This window comes from Schistocerca nitens, chromosome 2, assembly GCF_023898315.1.
Source record: "Schistocerca nitens isolate TAMUIC-IGC-003100 chromosome 2, iqSchNite1.1, whole genome shotgun sequence".
NCBI lineage: Eukaryota > Metazoa > Arthropoda > Insecta > Orthoptera > Acrididae > Schistocerca > Schistocerca nitens.
This window is the reverse complement of record NC_064615.1, coordinates 1,157,629,486-1,157,652,406: the sequence shown is the minus strand read 5'-3', so window position 1 is coordinate 1,157,652,406 and position 22,921 is coordinate 1,157,629,486. Positions and strand designations below refer to the sequence as shown.

At 40.8% G+C, this 22,921-nt stretch overlaps 1 protein-coding gene across 1 annotated transcript in view; it reads left to right on the top strand.

The window, feature by feature from the left end:
* LOC126235611 (neuroblast differentiation-associated protein AHNAK-like) overlaps nucleotides 1-22,921 on the top strand; it is a 109,502-nt gene that overhangs the window by 72,852 nt on the left and 13,729 nt on the right. Inside the window, exon 3 of the mRNA XM_049944323.1 lies at nucleotides 380-1,144. Coding sequence (XP_049800280.1) covers nucleotides 380-1,144 — 765 coding nt within the window. The remainder of the gene's footprint in view (nucleotides 1-379; nucleotides 1,145-22,921) is intronic.

Genomic DNA, 22,921 nt, shown 5'->3' with positions numbered 1-22,921 from the left:
CATGCACCCTGGCACTGAACCTGTGAGGCATTGGACCCATTTGTCAGAAGAAGCAACCCCACCGAGGCTTCAAAGAAAGCAGTCCAAAAGTGCATCAGCTATAAATGGTGTGTTTCATAGCCAGTTCTCAGTGTGTTCATGCTACTTACACATAATTTCCATTGTGCTCATGTGAGCAGTCTCTCACAGGCAGTCCATTACATTAATGTCTATGTTGGACAGCTGCAGTTGAATGAGCGGACCTATACACAAGTGAAAATTATTCCTGTGGCATTAATTCCCCTCCACAATATAGCATTCACACTAAATGCAGCACCACTTTCTTCAAAATATGGGCATACGGCCTGCTACTGAGGAAGCATTCCTGCTCCTCTCACAGAAATCTGTTGCCCCCAACGGGGAAACCAACGCCCCCAACGGGGAAACCAACGCCCCCAACGGGGAAACCAACGCCCCCAACGGGGAAACCAACGCCCCCAACGGGGAAACCAACGCCCCCAACGGGGAAACCAACGCCCCCAACGGGGAAACCAACGCCCCCAACGGGGAAACCAACGCCCCCAACGGGGAAACCAACGCCCCCAACGGGGAAACCAACGCCCCCAACGGGGAAACCAACGCCCCCAACGGGGAAACCAACGCCCCCAACGGGGAAACCAACGCCCCCAACGGGGAAACCAACGCCCCCAACGGGGAAACCAACGCCCCCAACGGGGAAACCAACGCCCCCAACGGGGAAACCAACGCCCCCAACGGGGAAACCAACGCCCCCAACGGGGAAACCAACGCCCCCAACGGGGAAACCAACGCCCCCAACGGGGAAACCAACGCCCCCAACGGGGAAACCAACGCCCCCAACGGGGAAACCAACGCCCCCAACGGGGAAACCAACGCCCCCAACGGGGAAACCAACGCCCCCAACGGGGAAACCAACGCCCCCAACGGGGAAACCAACGCCCCCAACGGGGAAACCAACGCCCCCAACGGGGAAACCAACGCCCCCAACGGGGAAACCAACGCCCCCAACGGGGAAACCAACGCCCCCAACGGGGAAACCAACGCCCCCAACGGGGAAACCAACGCCCCCAACGGGGAAACCAACGCCCCCAACGGGGAAACCAACGCCCCCAACGGGGAAACCAACGCCCCCAGGAAACTGACAATTGGCTAATACTACTTGTTGTCACCACTTATTCCCCATTATGTCTGGACCCTCGCGGCTGTTGAACTACTGTTTGGTCTTGGGAAGACACCTTATCTGTGAAAAATACATTTTTCCACACTGCATTCAGATGGAGCTCTGTGGCTGCCAGCCAGTGTAACATTTCCTCACTGATTTCCTGTTTTATATTCGATCATTGTGAGTGCAGTACAGCTTTCCTTGGCCCTCAGTGAACTGCATCATTGGAACTGGGAATTTCGTCACTCACTACAACTGCTTCATATCTAGGGGAGGGATTAGTTGGCTCTTACATGCAAGCTATGTGTCATCCTGCTGTGTGTTCAGTATCTTGAGCCAGGCATTCTGCTGATAGTGCCTCCTTCAACAAAATTCTTTAATATTCTGTTTACAGTAGGGGTAGACTTCTGACATTCCAAAGATTCATCAATCACACAGATTGATATTTTATCCAAAGTTCCCAATACTCAGGCAACTTACATTCCCATAGTCACCCTTGAGGTGAATTTGTATAGCTTTAAAAATGCACGTTACTACCCCTTAATATTTGTCATGTCAACACAGGATACATAGAAATTCATGACTCTGCCAGATATGTGACATGCATGGATGGAAAGTCAAATTATCCGCATACTGCGGACGTTTGCTTAACCTTGCACAGCTTACACTGAGGACAGGCCACATATTTGAACAAAATTTCCTTAAACATTTTTGACATTTAGAGAGAAATCAGCATTGGACTAATATGCCATTTCTGATGACTAACACCTCTGACAATACCTCAGTTACAGTCATCCACTCACAAGCAGCACCACAGGAATATCACAGTCAAGCAAACATTAATGGTTTGAGTTGCAGCCAGGGCATGGGTAATGACAACCAAAGGTGTATTCATTTATTTCTTATGTCTATTACTAGTAATTAGGGTCTCAGTGATGTTCTAAGCCCTTCCATGACATCTTCCACTGATCTGTGCCCGCAACTATTGTTGCTATGATGGTCTAACACAAGACTGCAACTCACCTCGCCATCATCTTCCTTATCTTCCCCTTCTCCCTGTTCCCTTTTTCGAGCACGATACGCAGTACACTAGGACTCCCATACAAGACAAACATCGTGTGATGAAAACCTGAATAGTATTGTAAACCCCGTGAAGAAATTTGATTTCTTTTTTTGCTGTAGAACTGTTTGTGGAAGTGCACTCACAATGTTGATATTGTGCTGGACTATACACAAGCACTGTAATGGAAAGTGAAGTTATAGTTTGGCACATGTGACAGATGAGATCTGATGGAATGTGATGAAATGTTTTGTTGCATTACGTGGCTTACCTAGGCCTGCAACTGGATGATACTGTGAATCATTAGTTTTACTGTTTCTATTCTTTGCCATGAGGTCTGGTTTGTGTTCAAATAGCTATATCAAACTTGGCACCCATTCTACATCTACATCAGTAAAGGCACATAAGTGAGTACTTAAGATGCCAGCATCCGAGTTCAAATGCATCTGGGAGCTTTTAATTGTTGGCATTCTTTTTTCTGGTAGTTCATAACAGATCTAATAGATTATAGTTAATATTCTCTGACAAGTAGCTGACCCAGTAATGTTGCTTAACTAATTTGATAATGCTGCCTGCCCATTCATTAGAGCTTTAATGGCTGTTCAGAAATGAATTTAACAATACCAAGGAAGGCACACAGGCGCGACAAAAAAACTGTAAGAAAGTGAGCTCTCAGTGAACAAGGCCTCTGTTATATATAGATAACATACACTCACATACTCACGCAAATGCAACTCTCACACATGTGATCACACTGTCTGGCAGCTGAAGCCAGGCTGCGAGCAGTTGCACATGATGAGACAGGCAATCATGTGGGGGTAAGGAGGAGGCTGGGACAGGGTGTGGGACGGTAACAGTGTAGGGGTGGACAACAGTAGACTGCTGGAGATGACCTGCAGGAGACAGGACATCATAAGGTTAAAGGCAATAGCAAAGAGGGTCACACTCAAAACAGTACCCTGAGGCACACCAACTTCCTGGTAAAGGTTTCTGACAAGGCAGTACCAACATTCTTTGAAAAATCAATACTTTAAAAATACCTGAAGGACATGTGGCATGTGGCCTCAGAAGTGCCACATGTAGAGAGATCAAGAATACCCATCCTTCAGAAGGTGTTTTAGGCTTTCTGCAAATTTAAAAACACTGCCAATGTCTGATATATCCACAGAAAACCATTCGCGACAAAAGTTGACAAAGTGATGAGATGGTCAGCTGCAGGACGGCCTGCTCAAAATCCACACGGTACAATGGTCAGTGAATTGCCACACTCTAGTCACTATACCAGCCAGGCATGAATTACATGTTTCATCAGTTTGCAAACACAGCTTGTGGGAGAAATGGGGCAGTAACTAGAAGGAAGGTATTTTTCCTTACTGGGCTTGGGTATGGGTAAGGGTAAGGGAATGACAGTGTCTTTATGCTGGCATCTGGCAAACTGCGCCCTCTGCCCAGATTCAGTTGTACATAAGAAAGAGCAAGTGCTTGCCCACAAAAGAAAGGTTTAGCAACATCTGAATGCAGACATCGTCCAGCACTGTGTTGGAGGATCGATATGAAGTGAGAGCAAGTTCTCGCCCCCTCATACTAAATGCAGCTTGTAGCACTCGCTAATCTGCCAAAATAAGGGTACTACCCAAGCCTCCTCCACTTGTTTCTGGTGGAGGACGGCAGAATGATAGTGGGTGGAGCTTGAAATCTCCGCAGAATAGCAGCCCAATGGATCTTGGTCCTGCAGGGCCCATGCAACAGATGAGGTACTGGAACTGTTAGAAGAACTAGTTAAGGAAATCTAGCTAGATTTTTGCTATCCTGAAGGGTGCAACGACACTGTGCATGCAACTGTTCATAATGAATGCAGTTTGCCATCATAGAATGATGGTTAAAAACATGGAGAACACATCTCTGCATATGAGTTGAGTCACAACACAGCTCAGTCAATCAAGGCACTGGGACATGGCACAGTAAAGATGAAGTGCGAGAATGGAATATTGTGTGGTGGTAATGATAGCATTTGTAAGATATTCTACCTGGCATCACAACTGGAGAAATTATGTTACTCAAAGGGTGCCAGGGAACAGTAAATCTCTAGTCATCCCTAGAAAGTTGCCATTTGGGTGTGCATATATGTGGGGTAGGAGTCAGAAAATGGATAGCAAATGGTAAATGGTTGCTCAAGTACATACTAGAGACAGTGATGAGATGATGGGCAAATTGGGCAGTGCAGGAGATTTCCAGTTATTGGTAGGAGTGCATGTAGTATAAAAGGAAGATGGGTACTCCCACAATAAGGCAAATGAGGTTAAGGTGACTTGAGAGGTTCAGCCTAGAGGGCACCTCTCTGTCAGGTTCTGGGAGATTTCCAAAGGGAATGGTGTGCATTACAGTCAACGAGCAGCAGAAAGGGGTGAGGGAGTTGGCCAGTAAGCTGGAAGAAGAGTGTCCATGACACCAAATGACTGAGGGATGTAAACAGTACATATGGAAAAGTTCAGGAGAGGAAGTAAAATGCGGACAGGAATAGCTTCAAGCTGGGTAGTCAGGGAGAAGGGTTGACTTTGAACGTCCTTCCATATGAGCAGCATGACTCCCCTCTCTCCTCCTACGATATGGAATGCCATCTTTGGAGAGAGGGAGTCAAAGCAGACTGGGAAGAAATACAAAAGCTCAAATCAGTCTTGAGGATGCAATTTTGTTTCCTGCAGGCAGAGAACTAGCAGAGGCTGTGATTCCAAGAGCAGCCGCAAGTCATCTTTTTGGATTGAAGGCCACCAATATTCCATTGGAATAATGTCATGATTAGGAAAGAGGAGGAGGGAAGAAATGGAGAGGTGGCACCTCAGCGGCCAGTCCTGTGTTACATTCTTGACTGCATTTACATAAACTTATGGCTCCTCTTTTTTGGTTTCTTAAACATTTTATTTTATCTGACACATTCCATGACCTTTAAGATTTGTGCCACATATTGGTCCTAAACAACAAGATGTATGAAAAAGAAACCACTTACTGGATAAAGGACTGTTTGCCATGGTCATGGGAGCTGGCAAGTAAGTCAATGCAAGATCTGAAAGATCACAAGAATGATCATTCGATTCTGTTTAATGTACCAGAGACCTATATTAATATTACTGAAAGCAAATCCCTAACGACAAAAGTAACTAAACACTTACTTTGAAATCACACTGCACAAATTGTGATGCACGTGCTTAAGTACACTAAGGTAGTTTTATTGAATTACTAATCAACACATGTCAAACATAACAAACACTATGAGAAGTATACCTCTCAAAGTAGTTCACTTGATAGTTATTTCACAAGCAGGAAAGTATTTTCAGAAGAGTTTAGGAAGTTTGACAGGCCATGAATGTATGGAGGAGAATGAGTCTGATATCATTCTAGAAAGGTACTTTGAAACGTGTTTGCGATTGCGAGTACCTGTCATTTGTGTTTGTGATATTTGCTCAAAAATGGGGAAATCTCAGTTCCCAATTGCAATCAGTAAGCATTTTAGACAACAGTAAGTGGTAAGTGTCGATTTTAAGGAATATTTATTGTCATGTTTAATGAGTATCAACTATGGTGTAACACATCGCTTTGGTAAAGGTGTACATCTCACAATGTCTATAGTACCGATGAACAATGGTTACCACAACAAAGTGATTTTTTTTTAAATTCAAATGGTGGCTTTAAACTTTTATACCCTTCTCTGTTGTGCATAATGTGGTTTCACCGCCAGACACCACACTTGCTAGGTGGTAGCCTTTAAATCGTCCGCGGTCCGGTAGTATACGTCGGACCAGCGTGTCGCCACTATCAGTGATTGCAGACCGAGCGCCACCACACGGCAGGTCTACAGAGACTTCCTAGCACTCGCCCCAGTTGTACAACCATCTTTGTAGTGATGGTTCACTGACAAAATACGCTCTCATTTGCCGAGACGATAGTTTAGCATAGCCTTCAGCTACCTCATCTGCTACGACCTAGCAAGGCGCCCATATCAGTTACTATTGATATTGTGAATCATGTACCGTCAAGACAGACGTTCATCATTAATGGATTAAAGTTAAGTATTCCACCAGCTATGTCCGTATTTATAAATTCTAATTTCCTTGTCCTGTTCCAGACCTCACGCCAGCCTGCGTGAGTTAAAATGCATGCATTTTGGCCTCCTCTAGTAACACCTGCCAACCACAACACACAAAATCTAGTGGAGATTGATGCAGCACTTCTGCAGGGTGATATAACGATAATTAGTTTATCGTTCTTCACAGTTCATGATGATTTCAGTGTTTTATTCTATCATGATGATGATGATGATGATGATGATACCTGGTTAGGGGGCACTCAATGGCGTGGTTATCAGCATCCACACGAATTCCCAAATTTTACATGGTCCAGCCATGCCACTTTCACAAATGATGATGGCAACACAAACAACCAGTCCATGGGTTTATTCCTTGCTGTCTCATTCTTGTTCAGCAATGTGCCTTCCCCCTAGAACTGTCAGCATCATGACAACTGCCATTACATCAGGAGAACGAAGATGAAGTTGAGCTGTCAGTAAGATTCTGTACACTAACCAATGACACATGACTTGACAATAATTAAAGAGAGTTACTTGTTTTAAATTAAGAGCCAGTAGATGAGTGGTCTTTGAGATATTTTTTGCGTCATTTAGCAGGTAATTTAGACTTGAGATAGCATTTCAGTTAACAGTGCAAAAGAAGTTGCAAAGTTTGTGATGTCAGGAAACAGACTGCCATGGGAGACGCAATGAGACTGAAATGGAGATGAATAGGATATTAATAAAGGAGTTTATTTGATTAAGCAAGTGGGTAGTGTGCAGAGTAGCTCAGAAGCGGAGGAAGTATTTTAACGGTTCAAAGCCCTGAGCTGATGAAATATGTCCTCACCCTGGGAGGAGGCCAGGAAGCAGTGTGGGGTTCATTACATGCCACACAACCAAACTTTATATGCTACTGGTGAAAATCACACTTGCACTGCCAGTCTCATACGTGCTGCCGCTACTTTCACTCACCTGAGCGATGGGACGTGTGCCTTCCTCCTCAACAGGGCCTGATTGACAAAAAAAGAATTTGCTTGTTAATATAAAAAATACTTTATCTGCACATGTAAAACAAACTAGTGATAAACTAAGTTTGTTTCAACATGACCTGATAAAGAACAGAATCAACTGTTTCTATCTTTTAGAAAACCTACGGATCAGTGTATAATTGAGCATCTAATCTACTCAATTATAAACAACCATCAATATTCCAGAAAGCCAGAACTTTATTCCAGTTGCACGCTGGCTATCTGAAGACTGGCAGGGACAAATAAATGTTTATTGTCATCATTTCACATAATTATTGATGAAATTTTAAAATTTAAAATCCTGTAGTTATCTGCTTAATAAAACATACAATCTTATGTTACACAGTTAATACTCTGTGTCATGTTTAACATTTAGGAACTGTGTGTAAGCTTGTTTATGCACCTTCACTAATTGCATTCATGTACCGACATTATATTCATCCAGTATTTGGCAATGAGAGCACTTAGTGTTTTGCAGAAAACTTCACCAATAATTTTAAATTAACATGAATTTCTCTCACAGATACCCCACAGAAAGTAATAGCAAAAATGTTTATCACTTACCACATTTTTGCTGTTTGTGCAGTAATAATGCCACATCAAACACATTCAATGTAACACTCCTTTCTTTACTTACAGATGGGTACAAGTAGTGACAAGAATGAGTGGCAGGTGAGGCAGATTATTTCTCAGGTGGATTTTTTGTAGAGGTGAGACAGAAAGAAAATCTGATGCGTATGGGAACAGGATGGATTAGGAGACATAATAGGAATGAGGTGGAAGTGGGTGGTGTAGCATCTGGCTGGTGGCTTACAATCCTGCCTTATGCCACACAACAGAGGTATGTCAGTTGCTGGCATCTTAACAGGCTTGAAACTGAAACTCACCCTCTGTGCAGCAGATCTTGCCAATGACAGCCACTGCATGGTTTCCACCCTGGAGCCATGCGACACTGGACAACTTAACAGTATTTCTCCACTACATAGCCTTTGTAGGGGAATGTACAGTGGCTCACCAGCCAACCCAAGTTCCAGACTCGACATCAACTATCTACTTTGGAATGCATGACTTCGTCAGAAAGTTGTTTCATTTGCTTCATGTTGGCATGTACCATCTGTGCCGCAATGAAACTCTCTTCCTCTTGTCCACTCAGGAACATCTTTCTTCTTGTGCTTTTATAATTTCTTTTTTGTCTCTGGAAGCTTTTTACCAGTGTCTTGTGATCCATTAGGTAGCCATCATCTCTGTGTTCAAGTGCTTCTGCATAGTGTTTGAATGGTTTTGGTCCGTGTTCAAATGCCTTGTGCCACTTCTTTCTTTCATCCTGGTATCTTTCTGCCTGCACCATTCCACATCATCATCCCTCCTTACTGATGTCTTGGCCCAATTTCTGTATTTTTCTTCCAGGTGTGTGCCTCATGGATGGCACTGCCATCTCCTCCATGGGGATGACAGTTCATACTTTTGGCTGCTGTTACAGTCGAAACTTTTCCTCTGAGCACAGCAACATTGGAATCTAGGACATCATCAGTGCAGCTTGCAGTGCTCAGCGTAGCTCATATTAGTGACAACCTTACAGCATTTCAGGAGAATTTTTATGTTGCTTGCACTAGGAAGCTGTTTCACTTGCCCAACATTATCATGTGCTTTCTGTGTTGCAATGAAGTTCTAATGTTCATGGCTACCTGAGCACATCTCTCTCCTTGTGCATGGATCATCCACATTAGGTGGGACATATGACCACGAGTGTGGGCGGCAGATGAGGCAAGGCAGCTCCCTGCTGGACTCCCTGCAGAGAGGTGAGGCAGAAAGACTAACAGATTGGTCTGGGATCAAACTGTAGTGAAAGTCTTGATGGGAAATATTTTATGAACAAAGGTACTGGCACCAGAGACAAATTTAGTGAACAGGAAGTGATACTGTATTATCAGCCATTCTCTCCAAAAGTATTGACACATTCATCCCACGTGCTTCAGTTGTTTCCACTCTACTATACACTCCCAGCACCTTCATTTCAGAGGTGATCAGCTTTCATATGTTATAAAGTAGATCATAGAAACCTTATTTCTGCTGAGTGGATTCTTGATAACCACCCTACCCATAATTCAAAAGACAGCTCCATAAATAATTGTAAACAATTAATTCCAAGAAACTACTGAGACATTCGAGACAAAATAAGGAAAAGAAAACAAATGTCTCCAGTACACTATCTCATGAGAAAGAAGAAAAACAGTACATCAAAAGAACAGTATCTGTACATTTGTGGTGGTAGATTTCCAACTACAGTCACGATTTTGATATGATTTTCATTAATAAAGACATGCATTAATTTTAGTTACAAGACACAGACATCAGTTTTCTTCACGAATGAGTTATCAGTGAAAATATATGTCAAATAGTATATACCTAGCAAATAATGTAACAAAGATAAATAATATCTACACTGTCGTTGCCATCCACAACTAAGCCAAAGATAGGAAGCTCCTTCCACAAAACATACTGTACTCACTTCGTTACCAACAAAGAAAAAAACACATTCTAGCATCACCTGTCAGCTTCTGGGTGCTAATTGTACATAAACTGAATAACAGAACACAGTACACAATGAAATGGGACATTCCTATGGTTGTGCAGATTCTGAAACAAACATTTTGGCAGCACCTTTATGTCTGATTGAACACAGAAAGATTAAGGGAGCCCCTGAAAATGTTAGTATCAAATAACTTATGGTAGTGCTGAACGCATCAGCTATGACCATTTATAAACTAGATTCACACCCCAATATTTCCATTTAAGTTACTACCCTAATAGGTTGTACAAAAATGTTCAGTTTTGAAATACAAATCATCCTCAGTTTCTTCTACTCACATCATTCATTCATTGGAGTCCCACTGTTTGATTAAGCCTCTTCCCTGGCTTCTCCTGGTATTCTGGTCTCAAGCTACGGGCATTGCAGCTTTTAGTCCATGTAGCCTGATATCCACTCAATGCCTCTCACCAGACTGTCACCTCAATGTTCCCCCCACTCACCTCTCTAGGATAGGAGCATGTAATTGTCTTATCCTATCTGTCACTCACTCCATGACTACATGTATCACTCATCTCCACTACCTCCCCACTACGTCTCCACCTCCTGCCTGTTCCCTGTCTGTTTTTCGGTTTCCTTTTCCCTCCCAGTAATTCTCAGCACACATATTTCCACAGCTATATAGGCCATCTTTGTATTTCTGTAAGTCAGTAAATACTCGCCCCAAATCAAAGTCCTCAATATTCAAAAACATAAATATAATAAAATATATTGTGATTTCTGGATTCTAATTCAATTGTGTATGGTGGACTGACTAATGGGTTGCAGAAATCACATAGATAAGAACTATAAACACAATATCCAATCAAAATACCTGGGCACCCTTATGTAACGGGCAACTGAGCACTTTAATTCAATGAGAGGTGGAGCTACTATTATAGGAAGTGAAATGATAATTAAATGGGAACCCTAGCTGCAAACAGGCGGTGATGTACTTCATTGGGGTAATGTTGAAAATGTGTGCCCCAACCGGGACTCTAACCCGGGATCTCCTGCTTACATGGCAGACGCTCCATCCATTTAATTATCATTTCATTTCTAGCAAAGCTGCATGGTTATCCACGGTAATTGTTCTTTCGGGAACAGATACTACCATCATATATATTATAGGAAGTGGCAGGTAATAGTGTTTTGTAAGCAGAATTCATCAGTCAGGGATCTGAGTACACTGAACATGGACTTTTCTTTGCATTACACCTGAATAATTAACACAGGAATGCATTTCAGCCCTTCCAAACTTGCCCAAGTCAGCTGTCAGTGATGTGACAGTTAAGTGAAAATGTGAAGGAACAACCAATGCTACATGAAGTCCAGGCACACACAGTATGCTGATGGACAAGTGCTTCTATCATTGTGGTAGGAAATAGTAAAAACCAGCTTGCAGTTAGCTGCTGCAGTCACTCTTCAGTTTTGAAGTGCAGCTAGGAGCCAGCTAAGGAAATGGCTGTGTACAGGGAGTTAGAAAAACTGGTTACAATGGCTGAGCAGCTTCTGGAAACAACATATTTCTGTTCAACATAAAGTCACACTGACTGTAGCATAAAAACCTATGACTGCTGGTGAGTGGATGTGTGGAAACGAGATTTGGAGTGACAAACAGTGCTATACTCCGTGGGTATCTGACTGAAGAATTTGGATGTGGTGACTACTGAGTGAACATTATCCGCCATTACCTCTACTGCCAACAATGCAGTGCAGAGCAGGCAGTGTAACAATATGCAATTTCTCCTCTTTAACTTGTTCTCCCCTTATTGTACTTCAGGATATGATAAATGCAGAAGGGTAAGTACATATTTGACAGTATTGTGTACTATAAACAGCAGAGGAACAGTTCACAGACAACGACTGATTTGATCAGCTCAACACTTGTACCTCTGATGGATCAGCATTGTTAGGCAAAGGCTTATAACCAGTGGCATTCCTGAAGAAGGCTTGCCTGCCTATGTTCCAACCTGAAAGCAATGGATCGTCTTAGGGATTAGTTATAAATGGCATTTTCACTCCATACCCTGTGTCCAACATTTCTACCTTGTCGGCTATCAGCTATCAAGGAAGAATGGGGTGGCATCCACCCACAGAGATTTCGAAATGTCAAAGCGTCTCCAGAAGAGTTGAAGTCCTCATAAAGGAGAACACAAAATCTTAATGTCCACTAATAGGTGTTGTAACGGTACATATTAAAGGCTTTACTTTAATGAAGTATGAGATCCCTTCCAAATTCAACCAGTTTAACGAGTATTTATGATTATAGAAAAGTTATTGTGTATGTTAACAATGATTGCACAACATGTCTCCATAAACAGTCAACCCATTAAATTATACTGGATAACTGACCCACACAAAAGTTTATATCACTTGATCACTGATACAGCAAATGTCATCATGAAAAACACTAAGTTTATCTTAAATAATTAATATGAAGTACAAAAAATAGTGACCAACTTAGGTATTTGGGATCTCCTTAAATAAAAATCACCCAGTGAAACCTATTTGTTCACTAGGAGCGTTTTCACTCAGTATTCACGTAATCAATCCTATTTTAGACGAAAACCAATGTAATTATTAATAATTCGTGTTACTTACTTATTTATGCAAATTAGAGAAGTCAATTGACAAACTTCTAAAAAACGACCTTTTTGTAACGAAGAATTATTCTGTCAAGTCAACTAATCTGTCTGTCATTTTAATAACATGTTAAATTATGTCACTCGATGCAAATTAATAACTTTTCTGCACAAATTATGATAACAGATGTACATGTGACTTATAAACTATATCTCTTTTTAGTAGTTCTTTGACAATGTTATAAATACAAGCAGCGAGAAGGGTCGAAAACCAGTCGGAGGCAGTCAGGGGCAGTCGGAATGTCACTTTGGTGAAGTGTGTTTCTGTGTTATTGTTTGGGATGGAAAAACAATGCAAAGAACATGTAAAGGAAGTACTACTTTGTGTTGTGTTATGGTCTTTGGTGGACAGTGGAATTAATATGGCCACTAAAGTAATAAATATTTGATATTTACATATGTGTTGGTTTCGCTCGTTCTTTATCATCAAAAGCACATGAAAAACACAGGACCTCATGTGTTTACCCTAGACAACCAGATTTAGAGCCAGCATCAGCATCGAGACACAGCAGCGATCCAGCAAGCAGCAGCGATTACTACAATACAATACATTGTAATGGCGCCAACCCAACATCAAGTGCTAACAAGCTCCGTAAATTGGAGTGAAATAGTGCGATTACAGCAATTAGCGATATCAACGACTCAGGCGGACCATTACAGTGTCCAGATACATTTGATTCTCTAGTGTACAGAGCAGGAATGTAAGCCTCCCACAGTGGGCTCTTACTCTTACTCACCAGGTGACTTCGCTGCACCTATGTCCCCAGTACTGGGTCCAGCCTCTGGTGACCGTAGCCGCTGTTGTTCTGCACTGCCTACTATTGTACACACAAAGAGTAAAACGTCTTTTAAGTACTTTATGTACTGCTTTAGTTAAGGCTACAATTACGTGTAAATTTACTCTTACTCACCAGGTGACTTCGCTGCACGTATGTCCCCAGCCCCAGTACTGGGTCCAGCCACTGGTGTCCGCAGCTGCTGCGGTTCTGCACTGGATACTATTGCACACACAGAGAGGAAAACATCTTTCAAGTACTTTATGTTCACTTTAGTGACATGCTCTTAAATTATGGCTGCAATTGAGGGTAAATTTGCGAATTTTATCATGAACAATGATGTACTGAGGCTATAACCAATCTCAGAAGCCATAGTTACGAAAAGAAATCCACATTCATGGCATATGGGAAAAAAAAATTTAAAAAACTTTGGACTGTGTTCACTGGGCACCATGTTCACAGACTGTGCTTGTACGTACCACTCCAGAGGAGAGATGCACATATCAATGACTTCTTATCAATGAATGCCATTTTGAAAGAAGTGTTGTGTACACATCATGAAAAGAGCAATAGAAAACAACATGTCAAACATAAACGTACAGATATTGTTCATTAGTGTTATTTCTATTTTGTGTGTGGTGACTTACATCAGGGGACAATATGCACCTTCAGCACTGTACAGCTATCACAGCAGCTTTGGGTGCCAAACTACATGTGTGAAAATAAGTATTCTGTGGGGTCACCACACTGTCCTGTAAAGCCATAGGCTGCCAAAGGAGTTATTTCAACAACTGATGTATGTTGTGAGACACAGAAGAGGAACCTTCAAAATTATTGTGAGTGTCTCTTTTATACTGAATGAAGGTGATCTTTTAGTGTAGTTCAAGAGTGTGATGATGAAGGGAATAAATAATTTGTTAAGTCAAAAGTGACATAGTAAGTTATTTATAAAAATGTGATGCATCAAAGGCATCAATTTTGAATTTTAAAGTAATTATAACAGAGTTTGAGAAGAAGTATAGAAGATAAGGTACAGAATATAATACATCATTGTATTAAATAGTTACACCACATGACACCTGACTGCAGTGTTAGGAGACAAACGACGTGAAAGGGAAGCTGTGCTGACAGAGGAGTGAGACAAGTGTCAGAGTTCTGCACAACTGAGTAAGCGAGCACAAAATGTGAGATCAGGAGGCCACAGCCTAACTTGATAGGCTGCCCACACCACCTGTCATAGCCATGCACAGAAGTTGTGACTGAGCCTTATACAATGTACAGATATAGTTTAAGTCCTTTTAGTCACACATATTATAAACTTGCCAGTCAGTACTATAGGCAAAATGTCAAAGGTGGTGGTGTATGCATTTATCTAAATCCCAAGCTTAAATTTAAGTTAAGATATGAGGCTAAACCATTAATCATAGAAAAGAAAGTAATTGTTGCAGCAATTTACAGATCACCATCTGGAAATACTGAAGTCTCTCTTAACAATTTGGAAGAAATGCTCGACATTTTTCTCAAATGAGAACTCTACCATAATTTTTGTGGTGACTTTAATATTAATCTATTGGTCCAGAGTTCAGTAAAATACAAGTTTTTAGACATACTAAAAGCTTCAACTTGTTTCCCCACATATCAGCTCCCACTAGAACAACAGATTCCAGTGAAAGCCTAATAAATAACATCTTCTCAAATGTGGTCACACATGAAGTTGCAGTTACAAATGTGAATATAGGATTATCAGATCATAATGCACTAACCTTTAATCACACTGCAACTCCCAAGGAGGGGAAAATAAAAAGGAGTACAAACGATTTTTCTCTACTGAAAATTGTAATCAGTTCAAAAATAATGTTAAAAATGCAGTTTGGCCAGAGGTCTTGGCACAAACAAACACAAATGATGCTTACAATACATTTGATTCCACTTTTATGGCATACTTTGAAATGTGCTTCCCAAAAAAGCTTTTGAGTTACAGATCATCTGGATCCAAAGGGACCTGGAGTACACCCGGAATTAAAACATCAAGTGAAACCATGAAATTACTAAGTTTAAAGTTAAAAACATGTCATGATTAGCAGTTTGTTGAGTATGTGAGAACATACAAACAGACTTACCGCAAAGTAATATCAAAAGCAAAATTATTAAGTAATGATAGATTAATAAGGCAGGCTAGTAACAAGTCCAGAATGATGTGGTAAAAGAAAAAAAAAAAAAGAAAAAAAAGTTGGGTCAAACTAAAGAACAGGAAATCCATCTTAAAAATAATGAAAATATCCCCATAGGAAAAATGCCATGGCAATTAATGTAAACAATTATTTTGTTAATATTCCCCTTACTTTACGCAGTAAATATAAGCAACATCCAACAGTGATGTCTCCAATGGTAAATACCAGCATGATGGCAATCCCAACAGACGAGCATGAAGTTCTAAAAGTCATTAAATGCTTGAAATCCAAATTGTCCTCTGGTTTGAATGATGTACCTGTATCAATAATTAAGAAAATTGCTCCATGTGTTGTCAAACCTATAGTGCACATAGCAAACTTGTCCCTTAATGAAGAGATATTTCCGGATAAACTTAAAATCTCTAAAGTGATACCTCTATACAAAAATGGTGACAGACATAATATAGAAAATTACCAACCTATATATCTCCTTCCATCCTTCTCCAAAATACTTGAGGAATTAATGAAAATCAGGGTTTCAAAATATCTAGAAAAACAAACTAATAAATAACAGTCAACATGGTTTTCGAGCAGGGCACATTACAGAAACAGCCATATTGCACAGAAATAGTAAGAATGTTCGAGTCAAATAAACAGGTTGTTGGAATTAATCTAGATTTAGCCAAAGCCTTCAATACTGTGAAAATGTAATATTACTAGGGAAACTTTAAGCAATATGCATCAGGGGTACCGTTAAAAATTGGTTTGAATCCTATCTGTAAAACAGGTCACAAGTTGTTGAGCTGAGGTCATCCAACAATCTTCACAATTTTAAACCCATATCTGAACCAAAACAAATTTAAATAAGTTTTCCTCAGGGCAGCATTCTGGGCCCATTGTTATTTCTAATTTATATCAATGACATACAGGCTCCAGACAGCTCAGCCAAAATTCTACTATTTGCAGATGACACGAGTATCATAATTAGTGATAAAAAAGAATCACTGTGCACTACAGCAGAAAAAATGCTCTCATACATACAGTCATGGTTTTATTCAAAAAGGGCTGCCATGCTTCAATGTATTTACATCACAGATGAAAATGGTAAAATAGGTCCAAGCAATAACCACACCTGTAAATTACTAAGAAAGTACTTTGATCAACTCTTGAACTATAGAGAACTGAATTGTTAGCTAGAATTTCCAGATATTTGATGAAAACATGGAAGGGGTGCTTCAACACTAAAAGCAGTCGCAAATCCTCATTGTGGGACCGAAGCTGGTGAATGTTTCATTGGAGAACAGTCATGATGAACAGACGTTTGGGTGTCACCTCGGCAGATGCTGAGTGACAGCCTAGGAAGAGGTGCTACTACAGAGTGCAGACACAGGAGGATCCTGCTCCATGGAGTCAGACAGAAACATCAGATCGCTTGTGCAGGCAGTCTGTGGAGTCCAGTGCTGAAAAACAGTTTTTAGTGAACATCGGCATCATGGAGGCTGGCCGGGCTAAGGTATTACGTGCCGACACCATCAAAGAGGATCTTCAGCGTGGAAAAAGGAGGACTGTTTGCCTTTGGAGGACTTCTTCGAGCCCTCCCAGTTGATGATTCAAGTGTTGTTTGGCTGGAGGGACGGAGTAAGTCTTCATGGGAGTACTCCTTCTGGCCTTTCCGGCCTACCAGTTGTGTAGCTGGTTGCTTGGGCCCTTGAGGCAAGAGTTTGGCGGTTTCTTGCAAAGCAGGACAGAGGGATGGCGATGCTACCTTGACACTGGGCAATTTCATGTCCTCAGAGTTGAATTGGAGGTTGTATGTCTGCCTGGCCACGTCTTTCATGGAGTAAGGGGTAACAAAAACAGAAATAGATGCCAGACAGGAGAACACAGGGTTTGTGACTACCCAGTAACTGGATAAGGCACCTTTTCCTTTAACTGGATCTCTTGAACAACATGCACACCAAGATACACTGGTCACTCCTAAGATGAATTCGCATGGCCGCATTTGCAGTTGATACAGCAGGGAGATAGAGGTGGACAATTGCCCTCGTGCGCATCCCTACCACAGGTGACATGTGGCTGGGTGTTGACAAGATGTTCTAGAGTGGTTAAAATGATGACATTGGTAGCAGCACATTGGGTTTGGAATGTATGGCAATTTGGAAAGTTTACTGCTCAAGCACACACCCCACCCTGAGACTGGCCTACAGCAGGAGGAATGAGAGAATCCGACCTGTCAACACGGGGCTGGAAATTATGAGTCACCCAGTTACCTGTTATGCACAGATGCATGGGCCAGCCTTTAGGATCACACAGGGTGCAAGAAGAGAAAAAGAGGACCCTCGAACGCAGAATCGGAGGAAAGAGAGAAGGGAAACAGAGAAAGGAAAATGGAGCGGAAAACAAAGGTGAGATTGTTTGTACATCAGTGACAGAATGCTGGACATTCCCAAGAATACCCCAGACATGTTCCCCAAGGGGAAAAAGAACAGTAAGATGATTGACATACAACACAAAAGGGAAAAGGTGCTGCAAAGCCTGGGTCCCCATGGTAGCTAAGAATGAACCCACCAAGGAATGGCGAGCCCCCAGAGGGGGGGGGGGGGGGTTACCAAGCTACCAAGTGGTGGCATGAGAAAAAAACGCACGCACGCACGCACGTTTAACTTATACAAACATTTGGAGCCACTCCACTTACATTACAATGCTAATAAAATTGGTTTGCTATATTTTTAGGTGGGGCTCATGTGTCTTGCCCCATGGCCACCCCTCACTCTCCGCAGTCCTGGTTGCAATGGCTGAGCAGTTTCTCTAAACCGCACACTCCTGTTCTCAACACTAAACAATACTGAAGGTCACGTAATAAGCAATGTCCACTGGACAGTGGACAACTGGAAGCAAGGGACTAGGAGTGAAGTGACAAATCATTCTATATTCCATGGCAATGTGACTGAAGGATTTGGGTTAGCTGAATGCTGGCTGAACTTTACTTGCCATCATCTTTAGTGCCAACAATCATGTGAAGAGGAGGCAATGTTACAGTATGCAATTCCTCATTGTTAACTTGTTGTCCTCTTATTGCACTTTAGAAAATGCTAAATTCAGAAGGATAATTATGTATTTGATGGTAGTGTACTGTCTACAGCAGAGGAAGTGTTCAGACACAAAGACTGACAATCAGCTCAACAATACCGCCTGTCACTGAGCAGCATTGTGAGGCGAAGGTTTATGGACAATGACATTCCTGTAGTGAACTTGCGTACCAATGTTCCAACCTGAAAGCAATGGATCATCTTAGGGATGAGTAATAATGGTGACATCATTCCAAACCTGATGTCCAACATCTCTACCTTCTTTGGGCTTAGCTCTTGAGGAATAATGGGCTGCCATTCCTTCACAGAGGTTCAGACGTCTGAATGAAAGTACAAACAGAAGAGTTCAAGCCAAAATAAAGGAGAAGGGTGGACACACTCCATCGTAATGTCCAGTAATAGTTGTCCTGATACATTTGATTCACAAGCCTCCCACTGTGGGCTCTCACTACTACTCACCCACTGAGTGCCTGGCACCTCCAGCTCTCGCTTCTGTACTGGGTACGGCATCTTCCTCGAGTTGCCACCGTCTTCCAGCAGCTGCAACTGTACACACAGAGAGGAAAGCATCTCTTAATAACTTTATTTACTGCTTTTGTGATGTGCTCCTTCTACTATTCCCACATTATGGCTGCAATGAATGGCACATATGTTAATTTTAACACACACCGTTGCCATACTGAACCTCTAATCAATCTCAGAAGACATTACGAAGAAACTGAAAGCCACATTCATGGTCTGTGTAAAAAGGAAACTTTTAGACAGTGTCAATTAGCATACAACTTTCATTGAATATGCTTGTACATACCACTTCAAAGGAGTGATGCCTTCTTAACGAATGACATTTTAAAAAATGTCATTAATACAGTTTGAAAATAATAACCTAAAACAACTTGTCATATTGTTCATTAGATTTATTTCCATTTTGTGTATGGTGAATTTTCGTCATGGAACAATATGAACCTTCAGCACTGGAGAGTTTTAACAGCAGCTTTCAGTGAGAAACTATGAGCTTGGCTGTGTAAATAGGTACTCCGTGGGTCACCACACTGTCCTGCTGATGCATAGGCTTCCAAAGGGCAGTTATTTCAATAAATTATACACGCAGTGAGACACAGAAGAGGAATTTGGAATTATAACAATTGTTTCTTTTATACTGAATGAATGAAAGTGGTCTTTTAGGGTGTGTGTGTGTGTGTGTTTTCTATGACTGTTACGAAACAACAACAACAACAACAACTACTACTACTACTACAACTACTAGTACTACTACTACTACAATACCAATAATGTCTGCAGGAAGGATGAGTTGGAGAATCTTTGTTATCCTTCCAAACCCTGTGTCAGACATTTAAAAATCATATAAAGGGCTGCCATGCTCCAATGTATTTACATCACAGATGAAAATGGTAAAATAGGTCCAAGCAATAACCACACCTGTAAATTACTAAGAAAGTACTTTGATCAACTCTTGTACTGTAGAGAACTGAATTGTTAGCTAGATTTTCCAGATATTTGCTGAAAACATGGAAGCAGATCTACCACCTACAGCAAACAAACAAACAAACAAACAAACCTGAAAAACAACAAAGCCAGTGGAGAAGAAATAAAATCATCTCAACCATAACTGGTGTCAAGCAGAAATGACAACTAACCTTCAGATTATGTCTGAAGAAATATGGGAAACTGAAAAGATTCCAGAAGACTGGAAAGTGGCTCCTATCCATCCTGTGCACAAAAAAGTCATAGGCATTATCTAAATTATTGCACAGGTATATATCTGTTGCCAGTGGGCTGTATTATATTTTTAACAATATTACTAAACAAGGTAGAAGTAACACTTGACAGCCATTTGGGAGAATATCAGAGTGGATTTAGAAAGATCAAATCTGGCTCAGAACAGAATTTCAACTTTAAGTCCATACGAATTCTAAAGACATAGTTTTGACATTTACAGGTTTTAGAAAAGCATTTGATTGACAGGTAAACAGTGGGTAAAGTGACTCGAGAACTTGGCATTACACTAAACTAGCAAACCTTATTCGTGAAACACCCACACACTGAAGCATAAGTAAAGTTTTGGTGTGAAACACCTAAGGCACTCAAAATAACAGGTGAAATGCAGGGTGACAACATGTTTCCACACCTTCTCAACTGCATCATAGAGGAAATAGTAAGATAATTGAAACAAAAGGCAAAGAACATAAGCTGTCACAATGAGACTGGAGACTTCAGGAGAAAGAGATACTGAAATTCAGTGTCTAGTATTTGCAAATGATTATGCCATTCTTTATAAAAAATATAACAAATTCAGAAATACAAATCAACCTCTTAGAAGGAATAGCCAACAAAACAGCTTTAAAAGTTTCTGTAGAAAAAATTTTTTTGGACAAACATAAAAAAATGTCCCAGAAATCCTAGTAACAGATAATGAACAGATAAAGAGGGTTTATAAATTTAAATATTTGGGAGGAAAGATTCAAGGCAATGGCTTCAAAAATATTTGCTGTAGACAAAAGAGTATGTAAAATAGAGAAAGCATATGATATAAACATGAACATTTACAACAAGATGTGTGTGTCTAAAAATTTGAAAATACAGCACTACAGCACAGTAGTAAAACCAGAATGTCTCCATGCAAGTGAATGTTTAATGTTGAATTATGAATTATACAAACTTCAAGTCCTAGAATTAAGAATCATTTGAAAAATACTCAGGCTGCTAGGAAATCCATAAGTATGAATATTAAGAAGTAATGAAGTATATTGCAGCATAGGAAAAACAATTGAAATGATGCAGAAGAGCTGACTATTATTTTTTGGACATTTATACAGAGTGAACAGCAACAGGTTAACCAAACAGATTGTTAAGCATCTTTGGGACAAGATGTCAACAACAGGACAGATTCAAGTAGTTAGGAAAGATTTGGAAAGAAATACAAGAAAAAGACCCAGCAGAATGAAAGGATTTCAAGACAAAAGGGTTGCAAATGGAAGCATTCCAAGGCAGGAAGAAGAAGAGGAAGACAGGGTCAGAATGGTCTGAGGAAGAAAAAAGGATAGATAGTGAAGACGAAGGAAACCTGGAAGAAGAACAAAGGAGGAAGCATTGAAATTAGTATGTGGTCATTAGATACCCCAAACAGAAAAACAAAAAGAAGGATGTCTGTGATGTCATTAATATAGAACATCAATATCAAGGGCCCCACACACTTTCTTGGAGCACATCTACAGTTACATCTACAATGTTCCATATAGTTCTATGCAGTGACCTATGTACTGATATATCTTCAGCCTTGTCACAAAGTTCATTTCATTTGTACATTTTTTTTAAACAACCCATCATCAATGCATTATGATGTTGGTACATCATTAGAACATTAAATGTTGGGAGCAAAAAAAGAGAGACGTCTTAAGTGAACACTGTGCACTGTGTTATTGTTACTTATGCAGCCGATACCAATAATGTAACAGTGAGTACACAATGTATGCTTTAAGTCAGCCTTTCCCATCATTGTGTTTTGTGTTGTTGGGGGCATTACATGTGATCTAAGACAAGTTCATATGCCTAGGGATCAAAGGATACAGTGGTCTTTTCCACCATTATTACAAAGTACATTACCTTGTTCTCACTTAATGTGGACACATTCATTTAGGTAAATTGTCATTCTATGAATATTATGTTGACACAAAGCACTGCTACATTTTAATTTATAATGGCTAAATGGGCAAAATGAGAACAGTGGTGTTTATGAATAAGTGGTTTCAATGGTAACGTTTTCACCATCTATGGGGATAATGCCATGGGACAGAGCATGGCTAGGAAAGTTTTTCTAATTTAAAGGAAGATTGTTTTGACATTATTGACCCTCCATTTTCAGAAAGTTGGGATGGAAGTCATTAAAACGAAGACGATCTTCATTGCGGCGAGATCTATTTACGAAATTTAAATCATCAACTTTCTCTTCTGAATGCGAAAATATTTTGTTGAGACCAACCTACATAGGTAGGAATGATCATCAAAATAAAATAAGAGAAATCAGAGCTCCAACAGAAAGGTTTAGGTGTTCGTTTTTCCCATGCGCTCTTCGGGAGTGGAATGGTAGAGAGATAGTACGATTGTGGTTGGATGAACCCTCTGCCAAGCACTTAAATGTGAATTGCAGAGTAATCATGTAGATGTAGATGTAGGTGACCATGTGGTGTACTATGAGTTGCTTGCATGAGGTGTAACTTTCCTGTTGGTATTTATTGCCAACAACAGACATCTTGCAGATGTAGTCCCAGAAAAACAACCAGGAAGACTGTGTGAAGTGGTGCTATTCCACAGTAACAGTCACCAGC